Genomic DNA, 17,339 nt, shown 5'->3' with positions numbered 1-17,339 from the left:
GGCGCGGGGGTCCGGCGGGACGGCGCGGGGGGGCCTCGCACCCCGTCGAGCCCCGCCCGGGGGTTGCCGGGCTCCCCCAGCTCGGGCCGCAGCCTCGCCGCCGCCCCCGCGGGGCCCCGCCGGTGTCTCCTTGCGCAAGGGAACTGAGACCCGAAGGAGAACCGGGGAAGCCCCGAGCCTTCCGGTCCTGCAGCCGGCTCACGTGTCTTAGATCGGGTGCCCTCTTACCATTAAACGGGAGAGATCATCTTACACCGCGGGTCCTTTTAGGGTGGCGGGTTGCGCTCTAACTGGAGGCAGTATACCGGACGCTTAGAATTGGGTTACCGCAGGCAGCGAGCTCTGTCATCCCGGATCTCGTTGCCGTTGCTGAGGGGCGAGGTTTAGGGACCTGGGTCGATTCCTAACTCCTGAACAAGTGCCCTTCTGTTCCAGGTGCTTGACAAAGACCCATCGTTGAGTGGGGGCCTCAGTGCAGTCTGTTGGTGCCCGTATTTTATAAGCGACGTCTTCGAACTATGTGAAGATCCGTTCTAAGATTTATTCCTCTATGATGGAGAAGTATGAAAAAATTGGGAAAATTGGCGAAGGATCCTATGGAGTTGTTTTCAAATGCAGAAACAGGGACACCGGTCAGATTGTAGCCATCAAGAGATTTCTGGAATCAGAAGATGATCCTGTCATTAAGAAAATCGCCCTTCGAGAAATCCGCATGCTCAAGGTAATGGATTCTTTAAAGTGAATTTTCAGGGACTAAACAATTAAAGCGAGTCGTGCTACGTTTAATAAATGTGTTAAGACATGGTAACATCTCCTTGCTGCATGAACTTTTGTCCTCAGTGACACAAATGGGATGCCTGTGTACAAGTCACCAATTACTGGGGGGGGAGGGACACCTGTGCAGGGAAAGGGGGATTCACTTTTGGAGATGCTGTGGGGTGTTTCCGTTTTCTTCCCCATAACTTCTCTCCCATGTCAGCTCTAGACCTGGTTCTTGAAGAGCCGTCAACTTTGTACAGGAATTTACCACCACTCCTGCTGGCTCGCATTCATGAGTTTTAAGCTTCCAGGCCATATTCTGTTGACATTCTCAGTCCATTAAGAGAATTAATCATTCACCTGTTTTCCAACTGCTAGGAAGGTCACAGGTTTTCTTTACACCTCACATTTATCTGCTGCTGGACATCATAATGTCCTTTCTCTAGAAAAAGGATTCTTAAGTGAAGTGATCACTTTTAAAATGTTTGTTAACCCCAAGAGATCATGAAATCAGAGCTGTGGAAAAAGTTGTTTATTACAAGCTGAGATTATTTTTTCCTGTAATAGAAAGAGGCTGCTTTTCTGAACTTCTGTGAGGTGAGGATGAAACCCGAATTCCAACAGAGTGTGACATGAACACAGTGGGGTTAACTTGGTTTCAAACAGTTATGGCCTCTGTGTTTGGACATGTATAACGGACTCTATGACAAGGAAAGAACAACCTGGTGGGAAGTGAGAGGAACACCCAGGGGATTTTCTCTTATCCCAGCCTCTCTGTTTTCTCCAGGCCTCTCTAAACATCTCTCTTCCCCGTGGCTTGAGTGTGTGGGGTTATCTCTGGATAAGGGCCCTGAATGTGAATTAGCAGGCTTTGGATAAATTTAAATGGGTGGATAATAGGACACCTCTCTCTCAGTTTGGGATGTTCTTTACCAGCAGGATCTTATCTACTCTGAGAAGACATTTCCAAGGTTCCCCCACCTGCACCCCGAGAGGGCCTCCCCTAGGAAGGGGTGAGACCAGCAGTGTTTGCCCATCCCATGGCCTGGGGACCGCCTGTCTATGGGCAGAGGTTCTCACCCTTTCTTTTGGGCTGATGGTGTTTTTCACTTTCTCAGGCTCTCCCTAGAGGAGAAGGTGATAATTGAATTTCAAAGGATTCTTTTACTCAAAAAAAAAAAAAAAAAAAAAAAAAAATCTGTTTCTAGTGGAGAGATACTCTTTCTGATTCCGAAGATCACCTGTGACTGTCTCCGAACCCTTTCAGTGCTCCTTAGCAATACTGGGTTTACAAGTGTAGCTCCCTGAATTAATTGAGTTCCTCCAGGGTGGGGACCTCTGTGTCTCTGTATGGATTACTGAGCACTTAGTAGGCCTCCAATATACGTTACTGTAGATTGAAAATCTGTGTAAACAAAATAAGCTCTTAGGAGAGTGGTTGTTGCCAATAAGTGAGGAAGCCAGCTGTGTTCTTAAATAACTGAATAATGATGCTACCTAAGGAAAGAGTTGTGGGCACAGGAGCCTGATTTTGAAGCGCAGAGCACCCCGTTCTTCAAAATCAAGTGCACAGATGTAGACTCCCCCAATCTGTATGAGGTGATGGGACTAGATTACTGAGAAAGTCTGTCCTTCAAAGCCCTAACTTTTCAGTGTTCTGTGATACCCCCAGCACGTAACGGGTACTTAAATATTTGCTGAAACGGTGCATTGAAAGTTTCTTGAATGAAGCCACATTTTCTTCATTTAATTATTCAGTAAATATGTATAGAGCCTCATTGTGCCTAAAACAATGTTTTATTTTTTTAAATTATTTCTTTATTAGAGAGAGTGCACTCGAGTGGCGGGAGGGACAGAGGGAGAGGGAATCTCAAGTAGACTCACCTGCTGTGTGCAGAGCCTGACACCGGACTCGATCTCACGATGCTGAGATTATGACCTGAGTCAAAACCAAGAGTCCAACACTCAACCAACTGAGGGACCCAGGTGTCCCTAAAACAATGTTTATATGAGGTTGTACACTCTGTGTTTCAGATGCTTAACCCATGGAAGGGAAGTAATAAATTTCCCCTTGGCTCTCGCTCCTGATAAACTGGGTTCCTGATGAACAGGGTCTGTGTCATTCACCTTGTGTCCCCATGCTGGACAAGAACCCTTTAAAGTGTTTAGAGGCATGTTTGAACTAGACTTTGAAGGGTTTAGGGATGCATGGAATGAGAAATAAGGCATTCAGGGCAGAGAGTCTCTCCTAGGAAAAGGTGCACATGTGGAAAGCAGTATATTGAGGGAACATGGGTTATAACCCTAAAGTCTTAGCCAAGATTGCCTGCTGGGTGCTACCAGGCCAAGGAGAGAAGGAAAGAAAAGAAGCCAGGGTTCAGTAGAAGGCAGTGACAGGAATTTCCTGGAATGGAGGTCTGGCCTGGGATAAGTGGTGCTTTGCACAAAGCTTTGCACAAGTGGCCTTTGGGATTTGGAGCTTGACTCCGGGGGGCATATTGTAGTCTCCAAGAACAGGAAACTGGTGACATCTAGGCAAATGTTTTAGGGCCCCCATCTGAGCTGAAATTCAAGGGAGAGCTCCAGTGGCCGTGGGAAGAAGAATATTACACTGTGAGCCAACCACAGCTCTGTGGGCCCAAGGGAAGGTTGCAGCTCAGTGAGTTTGAGTTCCTGGTACTCTCCTTGCACACCTCTTGCAGAGCTGTGCTTTTAATGACCCCTGCTAAGGTCAGGAATCAGGACCTAGGAAGATTGAGGCTGAAGGTTACCTCAGCAACCTTAGCCAGAGTGGGTGAGGACTGGCAAGGGCTGACCCCCTGGCTGCTCCTATTACGAGAAAGAAAGCAAGACAAGTAGATTAAGACCAGGTGTAGAAGGCTTTGAATGCCAGGCCAAGGAGTTTGGCTTTCTCTCGAAAAGGAAGAAGCAAGCCAAGATATTTTAAATTAGAAAGTTGTCATTTGTAGACTTTGGATTTTTTTCTTTTCCCCCCAGATTTATTAAGATGTAACTGACGTGTAACACCGTGTAAATGTAAGGCATGCAGTATGCTATTTGTTACATACGTGTATTATGCAGTGATTACCACAATAAGGTAATTAACACCAGCATGACCTCACATAATTGCCATTTCTTTGGTAGTTGGAACACTTAAGATTGACTCTCTTAGCAACTTTCAGGTATATAATAGGTATTGTTAACTCTAGTCCCCACATGTCCATTAGATCACTTGGAACTTATTCTTCTTGTAACTGGAAGTTCGTACTCATTTCCCCCGCCCTTAGTCCCTGCCAACCACCATTCTACCCTCTATTCTTATGAGTTCAGCTTTTTTAGATTCCATGCATTAAGTGACAACATCCAGTATGCCTTTCTCTGTCTGACTTCTTCCATTTAGCGTAGTGCCCTTGAAGTCTATCCACATCCTTGCAAATGGCAGGATTTTCTTCTTTTTATGGCTAAATAATATTCCATTATGCACACACACACACGCACGCAGGCACACGCATGTGTGCACACACACATATATATATTCCCCCTGTAGACTTTTGGATTTCATGAACCTATAAAATTAAAGCAAATTTTTTTTTTTACAGATTGGGATAGTATTGTCAGCATTTTTAAAAACCAACTCCCAATTACTGTCACCATTATTTCATAAAAGAAAGGACATTTTAATATTAAAAAAAAATTTTTTTAGGAAAGACAATTTTAGACCAAAAGCACAGTGTTCCCAAGAGAGTGGTTGATAACTGTAGGTAACATCTACGTAGCTACCTTTCTGTGGTGTGTGGACAGTGTGTGTGATTGTGTGTGGGGGGGTCTGTGTGCCATGGCCCCTACTGTTCTCATCTCACTGTCCGCGGGTGAAGACGGCGACATCACTTATTTTGTGCAGCCTGACCGTCATGCACGTTAGCACTGCGTCTGGGAACGAAGAGGTCCCCAGATCAGCTGCTGTCCTGCGGCAGGGTCTGTAGCTGAGACGACGAAACACTTGCACCACAGAACTGGATGGGCCTCGGATTGTAGAATAGAATTTGGCCTCTATCCATCCTCAGAGAATTCCTTGTGTGTTTTCAAAACTCTTTATTTTACCATTTACAGCAACTCCCAGTAGCTGCTGTCGGACTCTTAACAATTATGGCCATTTCCTCGGGAGCAGATAAGACCGTGGGAGTGAATTGTCTAGCAGTCAGTTGCGTAATTTTCAAGGCAGCATCCCTACGGCGCTTCCCCTTCTTGCTGTGGAAGCGTACACGAGGATGTAACTGTCCACTGGTAAACGCTTTTGAGGATGATAATTATTATCAAAAAATCGATTTTGCTAATAGCTTTAGAAAACATTTTTTTCTGAAAATTTGAAACCTTTCAAATAACATTATTTTGTGCCATTTGGGGAAAAAAAGTGACATTTTTATGAGACAGGCTTAGTGTTTGTCCTAAAAAACTGCCTTTTTTTTTTTTTTTTTAAAGATTGACTTATTTATTTTTAGAGAGAGTGAGGAGGGGACAGAGGAAGAGGGAGAGAATCTCAAGCAGACTCCACACTAAGCACGGAGCCCGGCACTGGGCTCCATCCCACGACCCCAAGATCACCACCCGAGCCCAAACCAGGAGTCAGACGCTCAACTGACCGCACCACCCAAGCACCCCCTAATAAACTTTTTTTTTAAGCTTTAATTTTTTATTAGAGAGAGGGAGACAGAGAAGGAACACAAGCAGGGGGAGTGGAAGAGGGAGAAGCAGGCTTCCCGCTGAGCAGGGAGCCCGACATGGTGCTCGATGCCAGGACCCTGGGATCATGACCTGAGCTGAAGGCAGACGCTTAACGACTGAGCCAACGGAGCACCGCTAAGCTGCCTTTTTTTTTTTTTTTAAGATTTTATTTATTTATTTGACAGAGAGAGACAGCCAGAGAGAGAGAGGGAACACAAGCAGGGGGAGTGGGAGAGGAAGAAGCAGACTCCCAGCGGAGGAGCCTGATGTGGGGCTCGATCCCAGGACTCTGGGACCACGCCCTGAGCCAAAGGCAGACGCTTAATGACTGAGCCACCCAGGCGCCCCCCTAAACTGCTTTTTAAACTAAGTATAATTCACTGTTCACCAAAAGGTCCTATTGCAATTACCTCTTTAATGTTTAATTCTGAATCTTATTTTTTCCCAGTTACACAGTTAGGCTTTTAAAAATACAAGCAATTCCAACAGTTACCATCAGTCAGTTCATACTTTAATGACATTATCTAAATTAAGTACCATTTCGTGACACTAATAAAATTATACTGCAATACTGAGCTCAAAGCAGCTATCCTACCCGTTCTCAAACTCACCTTCCAATGTGGAAAAAAAAAGGAATTCAGTATTTTTAGTCATTGTTTTTGATGAGACACCTGTGCATAAGGGAGTTGGGATGTGTTTGAGAACTTTTTACAGAACTCCTGTATGTAGCCGGCACTGTTCTGGGCCCCTGCCCTCCATGTAAGGAGAGACTGACAGTAGACAAATAATTATATGTCAAGTGGTGAAATATAAAGCAGGATAAAGGAGTAAAGGGTGATGACGGGGCTTGCTTTTTTTTATAGAGCCGGGTTAGGAAAAGCCTTTTTGATGAATGACATTTGAAGAGATACCAGAAGGAAATGGGAAGAGATGAGTGATGCAGGCATTGCAGGCAGAGGGAATAATGAGTAAAAAGGCCACAGGCAGAACTGAGTGATGTTATTAGGCATGTTCTGGTGCGTTCTAGGAGAAGCAAAGAGATCAGTGCGTCTACAGCACAGTAAGCAAGGGCGAGGGTCATGGGAGATGAAGTTAGAGGGGTGAGGGGTCTGACACCAGGGCCTTGTGGGCCTTGGCAGGAACCATGGATTTGACTCTGAATGAAGTGGGAGCCATCAGAGGATTTGGAGCAGAGGGGTGCCTTGGCATGACATACATTCTAGAAGGATTCCTCCAGCTGCTTGTTGCTCTAGCTCCGTGAGCAAGAAGATCAGTTAGAAGACTATTGGAGCAATCCAGGGATGAGGTGGTGGGGTTTGGGTCAGAGTGGTAGTGGTCGAGGTGGTCAGATACAAGATTTATTCTGAGAGAAAAGTACAAAGGAATCCGATGGTTGGATGAGGAATCAAGAATGACTCCAGAGTTCCGGATTTGAGTAACTACAAGAACAAAGAGATCAGATAACTCATTGTGCTAGGGAGACCTAGGTACACATCTGGGGGCAAGGAAATCAAGAATTCTGTTTTGAATATGTCAAGTTTGAGATGCAAATCTAAGGAGACAGTTATGTAGGCTTTTAAGTACACAAATCTGGCATTTGGGAGGAAGTCCAGGTTGGAGAAATAAAATTGGGAGACATCAGCATAACAATGACATTTAAGGCCCTGAGACTGGGGTGCCCTGGGGAATGGAGAAACAAATACCAAAGACTGAATGCCCTCCGGCATTTGGAGGTCAGGAAGATGAGGAGGAAGCAGCCAAGGAGAAGAAAAAGGGGGTGATCATTGAGGTAGGAAAATCCCAGGAGCAATGTTCTTAAAAGCTTAGTGAAGAAAATGTTTCAAGGACGAGGGAATGGTCAGAATGAAATCTTGCCATTTGCAACAACGTGGATGGAGCTAGAGAATGTAATGTTAAGCAAAATAAGTCAGAGGAAGACAAATACCATATGATTTCACTCATACGTGGAATTTAAGAAACAAAACAAAAGCTCATGGGGGAGAAAGAGAGGCAAACCAAGAAATAGACTTTTAACTCTAGAGAACAAACTGACAGTTACCAGAGGGGAGATGGCTGGGGGAGATGGGTGAAATAGGTGATGGGGATTAAGGGGTGCACTTGTCATGATGAGCACTGGGTGTTGTATGGAGGGGCTGAATCACTAAATTATTTCACCTGAGACCAATATTACACCGTATGTTACCTGGAATTCAAATAAAAACTTAAAAAAAAAAACACACGAGGGGATGGTCAGCGGTGTCAAAGGTCATGATTAGTACAGACTTAGAACTAGCCATTGGCTTTGAAGATGTGAGGGTTATTTGAGATCTGGACAGGAGCCGTTAGGTGGAGTGCTAGCAATGAAAGCTTCATCAGAGAGGATTCGAGAGAGGATGAGAAGAGCAAAGAGGAGATGGTGATGCAGGCAACTCTTGAGGAATTCGATTATGAAAGGAAACAAATGGAAGAATGTGGGCTCAAGAGAGAGTTTTTTAGTTGTTTTTAATATGGGAGAATAAGTATATTTGTATGCTAATGGTATCCAGTAGAGAGAAAACTTGATATTGTTGGAAGGAGAGAATTCCAGGAGCCATGACTTTGAGTTACCAATTGGGACCATGGCTAAAAATAGCTGTAATAGTGTAAAAAAAGACCAATTCATGGACCAGCTAGGAGTTGAGGAATTATTTTATTTGGAATGTTGCTAGGTTCTTCATATACACTGTCCTTAATCTTTATGTAACAGGACCCACAGTTATCTCCAAGCTATGGTGTAGAAGAACTTCTTCCACCTGGGGGTGTGACATTGCCTGATTTGCATATGGCCCATGAACCCTACAGAACAAATTCAACCCTTTCCATAACTAGGGTTCAAGCATATAAAGATATTTAGGATGGGAAGTGGGGCAGGCATGACAGAAGCTAGATTACACAGAGAGACAAGATTCCTGCAAGAAAATCACCTTACATGAGGAAGTGTGGCCTGATCGGCCGGAGGCATCACAGGGCCCGTGGCAGGAAGTGAGTACCAGCTCTGCATAAAGCAGGTGGCTCCACTGAACCTAGCCCAACTCCGGGGGACTATCTGTGTGGCCAGCAAGGAAAGGGCCATGTGGCTCAAAATAAATGTGAGCCGACCACCCCAGAATAATTGTATTACCAAAGTCCTCAACCTTTATGATGCTAACCCTTCCCTTGTGAAAGGAAAATGCTAGAACACTTGGGAGGAGGAAGCTAAGAATTCCAACAGCAGTGGTAGGAAGAGTAGATGCTCCCAGAAGAGTTGAGCTAACGGACTGGACAGCACAGGTGCCTGGGCAGACCTTCAGCCGTGTGGCAGGTGGTATGGGGGTCTTAGAGTAGATTAGACCAACATCAGTCAAGGGCTGAGAGCGGCAGCTTGGACATTGCCTGTGACAACTCACCCCAGAAGACAAGAAAACAAGATGTAAGCAAGCAGAAGGAGTCGCGTATTGCCATTTGGTGACCCCGTAGACTTGGGCAAGGTGCCAAGTATCATTACTGAGGATGCACACATGGTAACGACCTTGGGAGGTGGGTATTGTTATCTCATTTTACATATGGATTCGGGATGGCTGATGATTTGCTGTGGCCTCCTGGTTAGTAAACTGGAACGCAGACAGTTTCATCTGTCCCCACGTCCATGCCTTGCTCCCGCACTTCAGAACCATCCTGTTACAGCCAACGCCACACTCCGCAGTCTCAGTGACCGTCCTCAGGCTCTGTCCTGCTCTTGTTCCAGCAGCGCCTTGGCTGTGGGACTCGTGGTTTCCGTGGCGCCTCGGGAGCAGATTCCTCCTGGAATAGTAGTTGTTTCCAACTCTCATTCCATAACCCTGTAGATTATTTTAAATGGTGAAAGTGATGGTTTGCCATCAACGAAGATGAGAATAAGCATGGGGGAAAACGGCCATTTACAACTTTAATATAAACATTAAAACTGATGCCTTTTTTTAAAGATTGTATCTATTTATTTGAGAGAGTGAGAGAGGAGACAGAGAGCGAGAGAACAAGCAGAGGGAGAGGGAGAGGCAGGCTCCCCGCTGAGCAGGGAGCCCAATGCGGGGCTCGATCCCGGGATTCTGGGACCATGACCTGAGCCCAAGGCAGATGCCTAACCGACTGAGCCACCTAGGCGCCCTAGCTCATACCTTCTGAATGAGAACAGTGCCACCCCCAAGAGGATGACAATTGGTTTTGGGGAGTAGGTGCAGGGAGTATAGCTTCTACTGTTTGAAGCTCAGATTACATACACCACATACACAGTGTATTTGTGGAATGAAAATTTCATTCGGAGATGATCGGGGGAAAAGTGTGTAAAAAGATTCCTTTGGGGATAAATATGGGGGGGAAAAGGCCGTGGGGTGGGGAAGGTGAAACTACTGAGTGTATTCTGTGTGCCAGAAACATGCTCTGCTTTGATTTAAATCCGTCATGAACAGTCACAACCTACAGAATATTCAGAGCGTTCCGTTTTGTCCTATCACCTCCTCACTTTAACCTTCCAGTGGGGCTTCGTTACCACGTGGGGACAGGAGTTAAGAATCTGGGTTTCTGATTCGGCTCAGAGCTGTTGGGTGACCTTGGGCAAGCTCTGATGCAGCTTGGAACCTGGCCCACGTCCTCGCCTTGATTTCTATCTCTGTTTGGCATAGCTGCGCGGACTGCTGCTGAGGGGGGTGAGAGCGCTCTGGGCCAAACAGCGAACAGTAGCCAAGCAGCACTAATGGATGCAAGGGCAGGAAAGCGGAGGGTCCAAAAAAAAGCAGTGGTGCAGGAGGGGGAGGCAGAAGGGTGGGATTTCGTACCAATGGGGGGCACTGACATGAAGCACTTCACACCCTCTGTCCCAAGAGGCTCTCCGCTGGAAAATACCAGACGAGAAATACTGCCGGGCAGGGTCCCAGCCAGGGCGGTAAGGTGCCGTGGCAGGTACAACCACCAAGGCTCCCGTTACCCAAAGCACTTACCGAGTGCTTGATTCCACGTGCTCCTGCGCCAGGGCCCCATCCCACCGGACGCTAAGAGAGCACCATGTAAACGCTCCCTAGCGTTAGACTCTAATTAGGGGTTTCATCAGTTTTAGGGACTTCTGCTCCCCTAATATGAGTTGAAGAAATATTTCCCCAGTATTCATTGAATAATATTTCACAACTCAGTAAAAGTCTCGCTGGGAAATTCTGTGACATCTTCAAGAATTTAGCCCTGCTGTTGCTAGTATAGGTGACATTTCTAGATCAAGCCAGTTGTTTCATTGGCTTGTCCAAATGGATTTGTGACCTATTTCTAGAAATTGTTTCAGCCATGTTCGGCGTGCTCTGTTTATGTGAGGTCACAAACTCAAATGCGTGTGTGTGATCACAGTGGAGACCTAAAGGAGTGAAGTGGGCTGAGTGTGAGGCTAGATGGCGAGGTAGGCATGGGGCAGGCTGGAGACTTGGTGGCTCATAGGGTGGGTGGGTGGCCGGGTGGCCACCGCTCCACCCACATGATGCAAGCTAGATTTTCAGAGGGTGCTAGATTTTCAGAGTCTTTTTTTTAAACAGCCAGAAATCAGAATTTTATGTACAGTCTCCTGGGTTTTTTCCCAGCGCTCTTTGTTTTGAAAAAAAACTTATAAAACATATGGAAGTGGGAAGAATAATATAATAAGTACCTCTGTACCCTTCACTAGATTCATTACCCAGTTGTGAAAATTCTGCTTCATTTCCTTTCTGTGTCTCTATCTCACACACACACACACACACACACCCATACTTTTTCGGCTGAATCATTTCCTTAAGTATGCAGCATGAATCTGCTAGAATTCTTCTGTGTAACCACAATACGATTTCCACAGTACGATTTCTCAGGGACCCAGTACCATCCTCGAGCATACCATGGCTGTGCTCAAGTTTCTCATAGTGTCGCAGTAATGGTTCTGTAGCTACAACTGCATCCATAACCGTAACTACAACTGTGTGTTTAAATCCAGGTTCTAATCCATGACCACACATTGCATTTCATTGTCATGTCTCTGTAGTCTCATTTAGTATAAATGGTGTTTTTGAAGCGTGCAGGCCAGTTGTTTCTCAGAACGTGCTTCCACATAGACTGTGGCTGTTTCCACTGCAGGCGTGAAGGTGTGTCCGCCATACTGGTTCTCAGCGGCAAGTACACGGTGTCGGTGTGGCCCATATTCGCTGCTCTCAGCTTTGATCTCTTGATCAAGATGGGTCTTCCAGATTTCCCAATTGTAAAGAAACGTTTTCTCTTTTATAGTTAGTGCATGATCTGTGGGGAGATACGCTGAGACTGCGTGACCACCTTATGTCCCAATAACTTCCACTCAGTCATCTTTGCTTGAATCAATTATAAGAAGAGTTCTTGTAAAGGGTGATTTTCAACAATTCTTTCTACATTCATTACTCATGGTTTTTCTGTTGAATTCCTTCACATACCCCCCCCACCTCAAACACACGCTCTTTAGTATCACAGAGAATTTATGGATTTTTTTTTTATTCAACTTGTTACAACTGTCACTGATTCTTCTTTTTGATTCTCATGGTCACACGTTTGAGCCTGCTCCTTTGTCCTGACAGACGCCACTGTTCCTTGAGTACTTTCCTGTGTGTCACAGCAAAATGTAGCAGACTCATCTGCCCCAGCTCTGGAGTCAGCCATTTTTCCAAGGAGCCCTGGTTCCTTTTAGTGAGAATGAAAGCTGACTTCAAAATGTTGACAAGGGAGCTCCTGGGTGGCTCAGTCGTTAAGCGTCTGCCTTCGGCTCGGGTCATGATCCCAGGGTCCTGGGATCGAGCCCCATGTTGGGCTCCCTGCTGAACGGGAAGCCTGCTTTTCCCTCTCCCACTCCCTGCCTGCTTGTGTTCCCTCTCTCACTGTGTCTCCCTCTGTCAGATAAATAATAAAAAATCTTAAAAAAATAAAACGTTGACAAGGAATTTTTAAAAATGTCAAACACCATTCAGGCCAAACAGAACCCATCTGCAGATAATGTTCGGCCCATAGACTCAGTTTTGGGCCTTTGGATTGTATAGCTTTCACTGTATGCAGATGTTCTCCTTAGAGACTGGCAGATCCGGCCCCTTGATGTTCAGTACTGATATACAGATAGATGTTGGGAGTTTACGGGAACGGGTTGTCAATAGTGTGGAAGACAAAGCAGAGCATTCCCTTGCCCACGGTGGTAGAAACCAAACAAATCCCCCTTATCATCGTCTTTCCCTATTTGTTCAACAAGTGGAGACCTGTTTAATTTTATTTTTACAAGATAACGTACTAACTGCAAATAGTAACGGGCTGTTTTTGTTTGTGTATTGTAAGAATTTGTGGCTTAGCTCACAACCTGTTTATACAGAAAGATTATATTTCTGCTGTGTAATGAACCCCTAAGTAATAAAGCTACTACTCAAATACTTCAAGAACAAAAGCAGAAATCAACAGGCTGGTGGCTCATTACCTTCTTAGAGATACTGAGTTTGTAGGGAGATTAAGCACATACCAGTATGTGTCAGTGTCCTAAATGCTCCTACACACATCCTGTCGAAAATAAAATAGTGCAGAGCAGGAGGAGAAAATAAGTGATTTTACAGTGCACATTGATAAAAAATACAATTATGCTGTTACTTTTTTTGCCGTTTAAATTACTGGTATTTTCAACAAATGAAATTTATAAATAGACAACCTGTGTTACAGATAGTCTTTATAAAATAATGAAACCGTACTGGAAGGTAGTACTTTTTATACCGAATGGAAAAATTTTTAAATGGACCAGGCTTGTATTTAATTTCCCTTTAAATTTTTTTACTGTTTTAATTCACCTTTTTATTTGGTAGGACTGATGTCTTAGGCACAAATTTGCTTTCACAGGCATATGTTCTTGCTGATTATTAACCTTCTTTATTACTTATTAACTTTAAAGTACTGTAGTAAAAATGTTATTGTAGAAAATTGCCTGGTTGAAAACTTGGAGCTCAGTTCCTCTTTTTGTTAAAGTAAAGTGACTTCTACACCAGTGGAAGCTATCAACTTATGTAAGCCAAACAAATAATTTATTTTGTAACTATCAGTATGTTGCTGCATTAATTTTTAGCTATGCCATTGTTAATTTTCATTTTGATCACATTTGTACTATTGCTTCTCTCCTGGAACTTTTCATATACTTTATTAGTCAACAGAGCGAATGCAGCGTCCACTGTGCACATCCTTAGTCTGTGCTGGGTCTTGAGAGGAATCCAGGAGAGATCTCAGCCTAGGTCAGTGGCCAGGGGACCAGCCTGGCATACTCCATTCCATCCATGTTGTCTACAGGAAACTCACCATAAATAAACTTCAGGCTCCTCTCCACCCGTGCGTGCTCCCACTTCATACATCACACCCTTTCTTTCTGTAGTTGTCCCCGAAACAAAACATTAGCCAGGGTGTCTACCATGGGATTCTTGGCATTTGGAAGAAATATGAGATAAAGACAGCTTTCCTTTACCAAAAGTGCTAAAGAATGATTCCTTAGCAACATCCCGAGGGGTGCGGAGTATTTTCCTCTAAGATGAAGAGGGTGGCGGTAATTCAATAGCTTTTTAAATAATGAAAATAGCCCCCCCCCCCCCGCAAAGGCGATGTGTTAACTAGCTCTCTGAAACTAACTTCACGGTACTTATTTTGGCTTTATAATATGATGATGACATGTAAATCTTTTTGAAGCCGTTTGTACGATAAAGTGATATATGCTCATGTAAGAAGGAAAACCCTGAAGGTGTAGAAGAATATAAAGTGAAGAGGAAATCGACTTTGCCCTTCTCCCTCGTGTATCATTCCAGAGGATTTCTGCGCTTGCACAAAGGCATATACTTCTTTTAAAAAGAAACAAAGACAAATGCTATCATATCATATATACATTCTGTAATTCCCGTTGTATACTTAACACTATGTCTTGGACATCTTTCCAAGCCAACACACACAGGTGCACTTGATTCTTTCAACAGCTGCCTACTATTTTCTCATTTGAGTGTAATATGAAGTCCTATCGTTTATTTAACTAATCACCTATTAATAGACATTTGATCAAACGTGTACACATAAAACTGTGCAAATCTGAGAGAATATTGGGATGAGGAAGTGTGATTTCCATAAGGAGATTACCGGGAGTGATGATGAGAAGTCCAGTCCTATTTCCGCTCCTGGTTCCCAGACCCATGGATTAGCCACAGAAGGCACAGCACCACATAGGTCAGGGCATATGCCCCCAAAGGGCTAAGGTACAGATTCCATCATTCTACTAGGCCGGCTGGTTGTAGGCGATGAGGTATATAGTCGAACTAGTGGATCCCATGGCCATATGCTCATTGTCACGTCTCCTTTGCTGTAAAATGGGCCTCTTGGTCTGACGTTGTGTGGACTCCCGTGCCAGTAAGCCCTTGGACTGTGGTGTAGGCAGGAAAGGCAAAATCCATATCTAAAGTTAGTATCAATTCCAGTAAGGACGCGTTGCTACCCCATTCACGTAGCAGCTGGTCTCCTTCAGGGACAGTGCATATCAGCACCCCAGTGTCAGTGTTTGCTCCTGTCAGGTTGTACTCAGTAGTCAGATCAGCCTTGCAGAGAAGGGGCCTTGCTCCGGGGCCATGCATACCCACCATTCCTGCGGCCTTGGCCACCGTGTTCATGGGTCAGTCACACAGGCACTGGGGTAGCCAAAGACAGAGCAGGCTGACGCCCACCGGAAAGACATCTCCCACCGGGGTGCTCAGTGCTTTCTCTGTGGTAGCTGCTCTCTCTGGTGGGCGTGAATATGAAGCCCAAAGATCCCCAAGCTCTGTTCTCACTCCCACAAGTACAATTTATGCCTCTTCTCCAATTGACCTTCCAGTCTTGCCCCTTTCAGACTCTGAATCAACTAGAGGAGCTCTTTGCCACTACCCATGGGTCCATGCATGTCTCACATCCTTTCTACCTTTGTATGAAGTGAGCCATGAGGCACACTGCTCGAAGCTATGCTCAATGAGAGGATATCCTGTTACCGATGTCCAAGGCCCCTGCTGAGTGGGGCCACCGTATGGTGGCCGTCCATTTTCAGCTAGTGCCAGCATAGTGAGCTGGTCCATCTGCGAGCTGGGCTTGAGGTTTTTCTCCTCCATTAGTTGGAAAGTCCCACTAAACCAGATGTGTAAGTTGAAGGACAGGTGACAGAGCAATAAAATAAATGACATGGGAGAATAGGCCACCTCTTTTCATCTCGCTTGTTCCCTCCAGACCTGTTGCTCCTGATCACAAAGGTAGAGTTTTCACATAGTGGGTTGCTGAGACCTCTGTGCAGTCTTATGATGTGGATCTCTTGGTCACTTAATCACTTGATGTCCCGTGGTCAGTACTCAGTCTCTATGAGGGTTCATGAGACAGCAGGAGCTGAACAGCACTAGCATGATGGGACATACTGAATCATATGGCCTGGGGGGTAGGGTAGCTCTGATGTGCTGTAAAGTTGTGTCTTGGGTCCTACTCAACATTGGCAGCCTTCCAAACCACCTGGTAAATTAGAGCAGTATTCCCAGGAGCTATTTCCTGGTGCACGTGTGGAAGATATGCTGTCTCCAGAATCTAAAGAGACCCACCAAGTCAATGCCTTTTTTTAGTGGTGGGTGATACAAGGTGCAAGGGGTTCTCCCAGCATGCCCCAAGCCATCGGACCCCTGGAACATTACCCATGACATGCCCCGGCGGGTTTTCTCCCATCCCCTGGCATACATGTGTGTCAATGGGGCATTCAGAACACTTGTCATTACCTACTCACTGAAAGGTCCAGTTACCTTGATGTCCTCAATACAGCAGATCGGCACGATATTCTGTGGAATGTCAACACGATCCAAGGTCCCCATTGACTATACTGCAACAGAGAACAGGGGAGCTGACCTAGGCCTTGGGCAAGACGGTGAATGTGAACTGTCCTTTGCACAAAACGTGAACTGCTTTGGGTCCTCCTTACTGATAGGGATTGGAAAGAATACATTCAACAGATCAATGATGAATGCATGATCTGACAAATTGCATGTCAGGTGCCAGAGACTATATAGATCTGTTCCAGGAAAGATACCACACCTGGCCCTGCACTTATAGCGGTCTGCCAGGTGGACTGAGTGGGATATGATGTGGACTACCACCCCTGCACCTAAACGTCTTTAATGGTGCGAATCCATCATTGACTCTTGAGATGGGGTTTGGCTTCTGATGTGCTGTTTTGGCCAGGGTCGTGTTGGGGGTGTGCAGTTTCAGAGACTTCTCTTTGGTCCTTTCTGCCACATTTGGCTCCTAATCCATAGGTCGTGGAACCAGTGTGAAGGTTTGTGAACTTTTAAGTGTATCCATCCTTATGATGCACTTGGGAGTGGAGGAGATAACTTCAAGAATGGATCTAGGGACCCAGTAGGCCCGCCGTGAGGCATGACTCTAACCTGGGGCCATGACAGCATTTTGGGTCCTTAGATATCAGTGCCAGCTCCGACTTTGTAGCCAGCCACAGCCCTTGAAAGGCCTGACACTTTCCCTTTCCCCAGTTACTCTGGTGAATAGCCACAGATCCCTTCGGGAAAGGATTGAGGGGTACTTGTGGTGGCGTTGCAGGATCCCTCAGCATGGTGACTCAGTCGAAAGCACTTTGGTCTACACACTGCCTTAGATCTAGAAACTGGGTGAGAAACTGCAGTTTTCCATTCTGACAGGTGACATCAACCTTCTGCTGGACGTCTCTCAATTCTTCTGATAACACAAGTACCACACCCGCAAGCTGCCCTTCTATTTCACCTGTGAGAACTCCATGGTGAGTGACTTCCTATCTGTGCATCAGC

At 45.4% G+C, this 17,339-nt stretch overlaps 1 protein-coding gene across 5 annotated transcripts in view; it reads left to right on the top strand.

The window, feature by feature from the left end:
- The window catches only part of CDKL1 (cyclin dependent kinase like 1), a 56,868-nt gene that overhangs the window by 882 nt on the left and 38,647 nt on the right, over window positions 1-17,339 (top strand). For 4 of the 5 annotated variants that reach the window (XM_026513701.4, XM_026513697.4, XM_026513699.4 and 1 more), the window contains exon 2: window positions 436-721. In XM_026513701.4, coding sequence (XP_026369486.1) covers window positions 551-721 — 171 coding nt within the window. In that variant the 5' untranslated portion in view covers window positions 436-550. Of the gene's footprint in view, window positions 1-435; window positions 722-17,213; window positions 17,312-17,339 lie in introns of those variants that run through there. The other variant, XM_026513704.4, reaches the window with a different exon arrangement.

This window comes from Ursus arctos, unplaced genomic scaffold (assembly GCF_023065955.2).
Source record: "Ursus arctos isolate Adak ecotype North America unplaced genomic scaffold, UrsArc2.0 scaffold_37, whole genome shotgun sequence".
Taxonomy (NCBI): Eukaryota; Metazoa; Chordata; class Mammalia; order Carnivora; family Ursidae; genus Ursus; species Ursus arctos.
The sequence above is the reverse complement of the archived record's forward strand: the minus strand, read 5'-3'. Positions and strand labels throughout refer to the sequence as shown.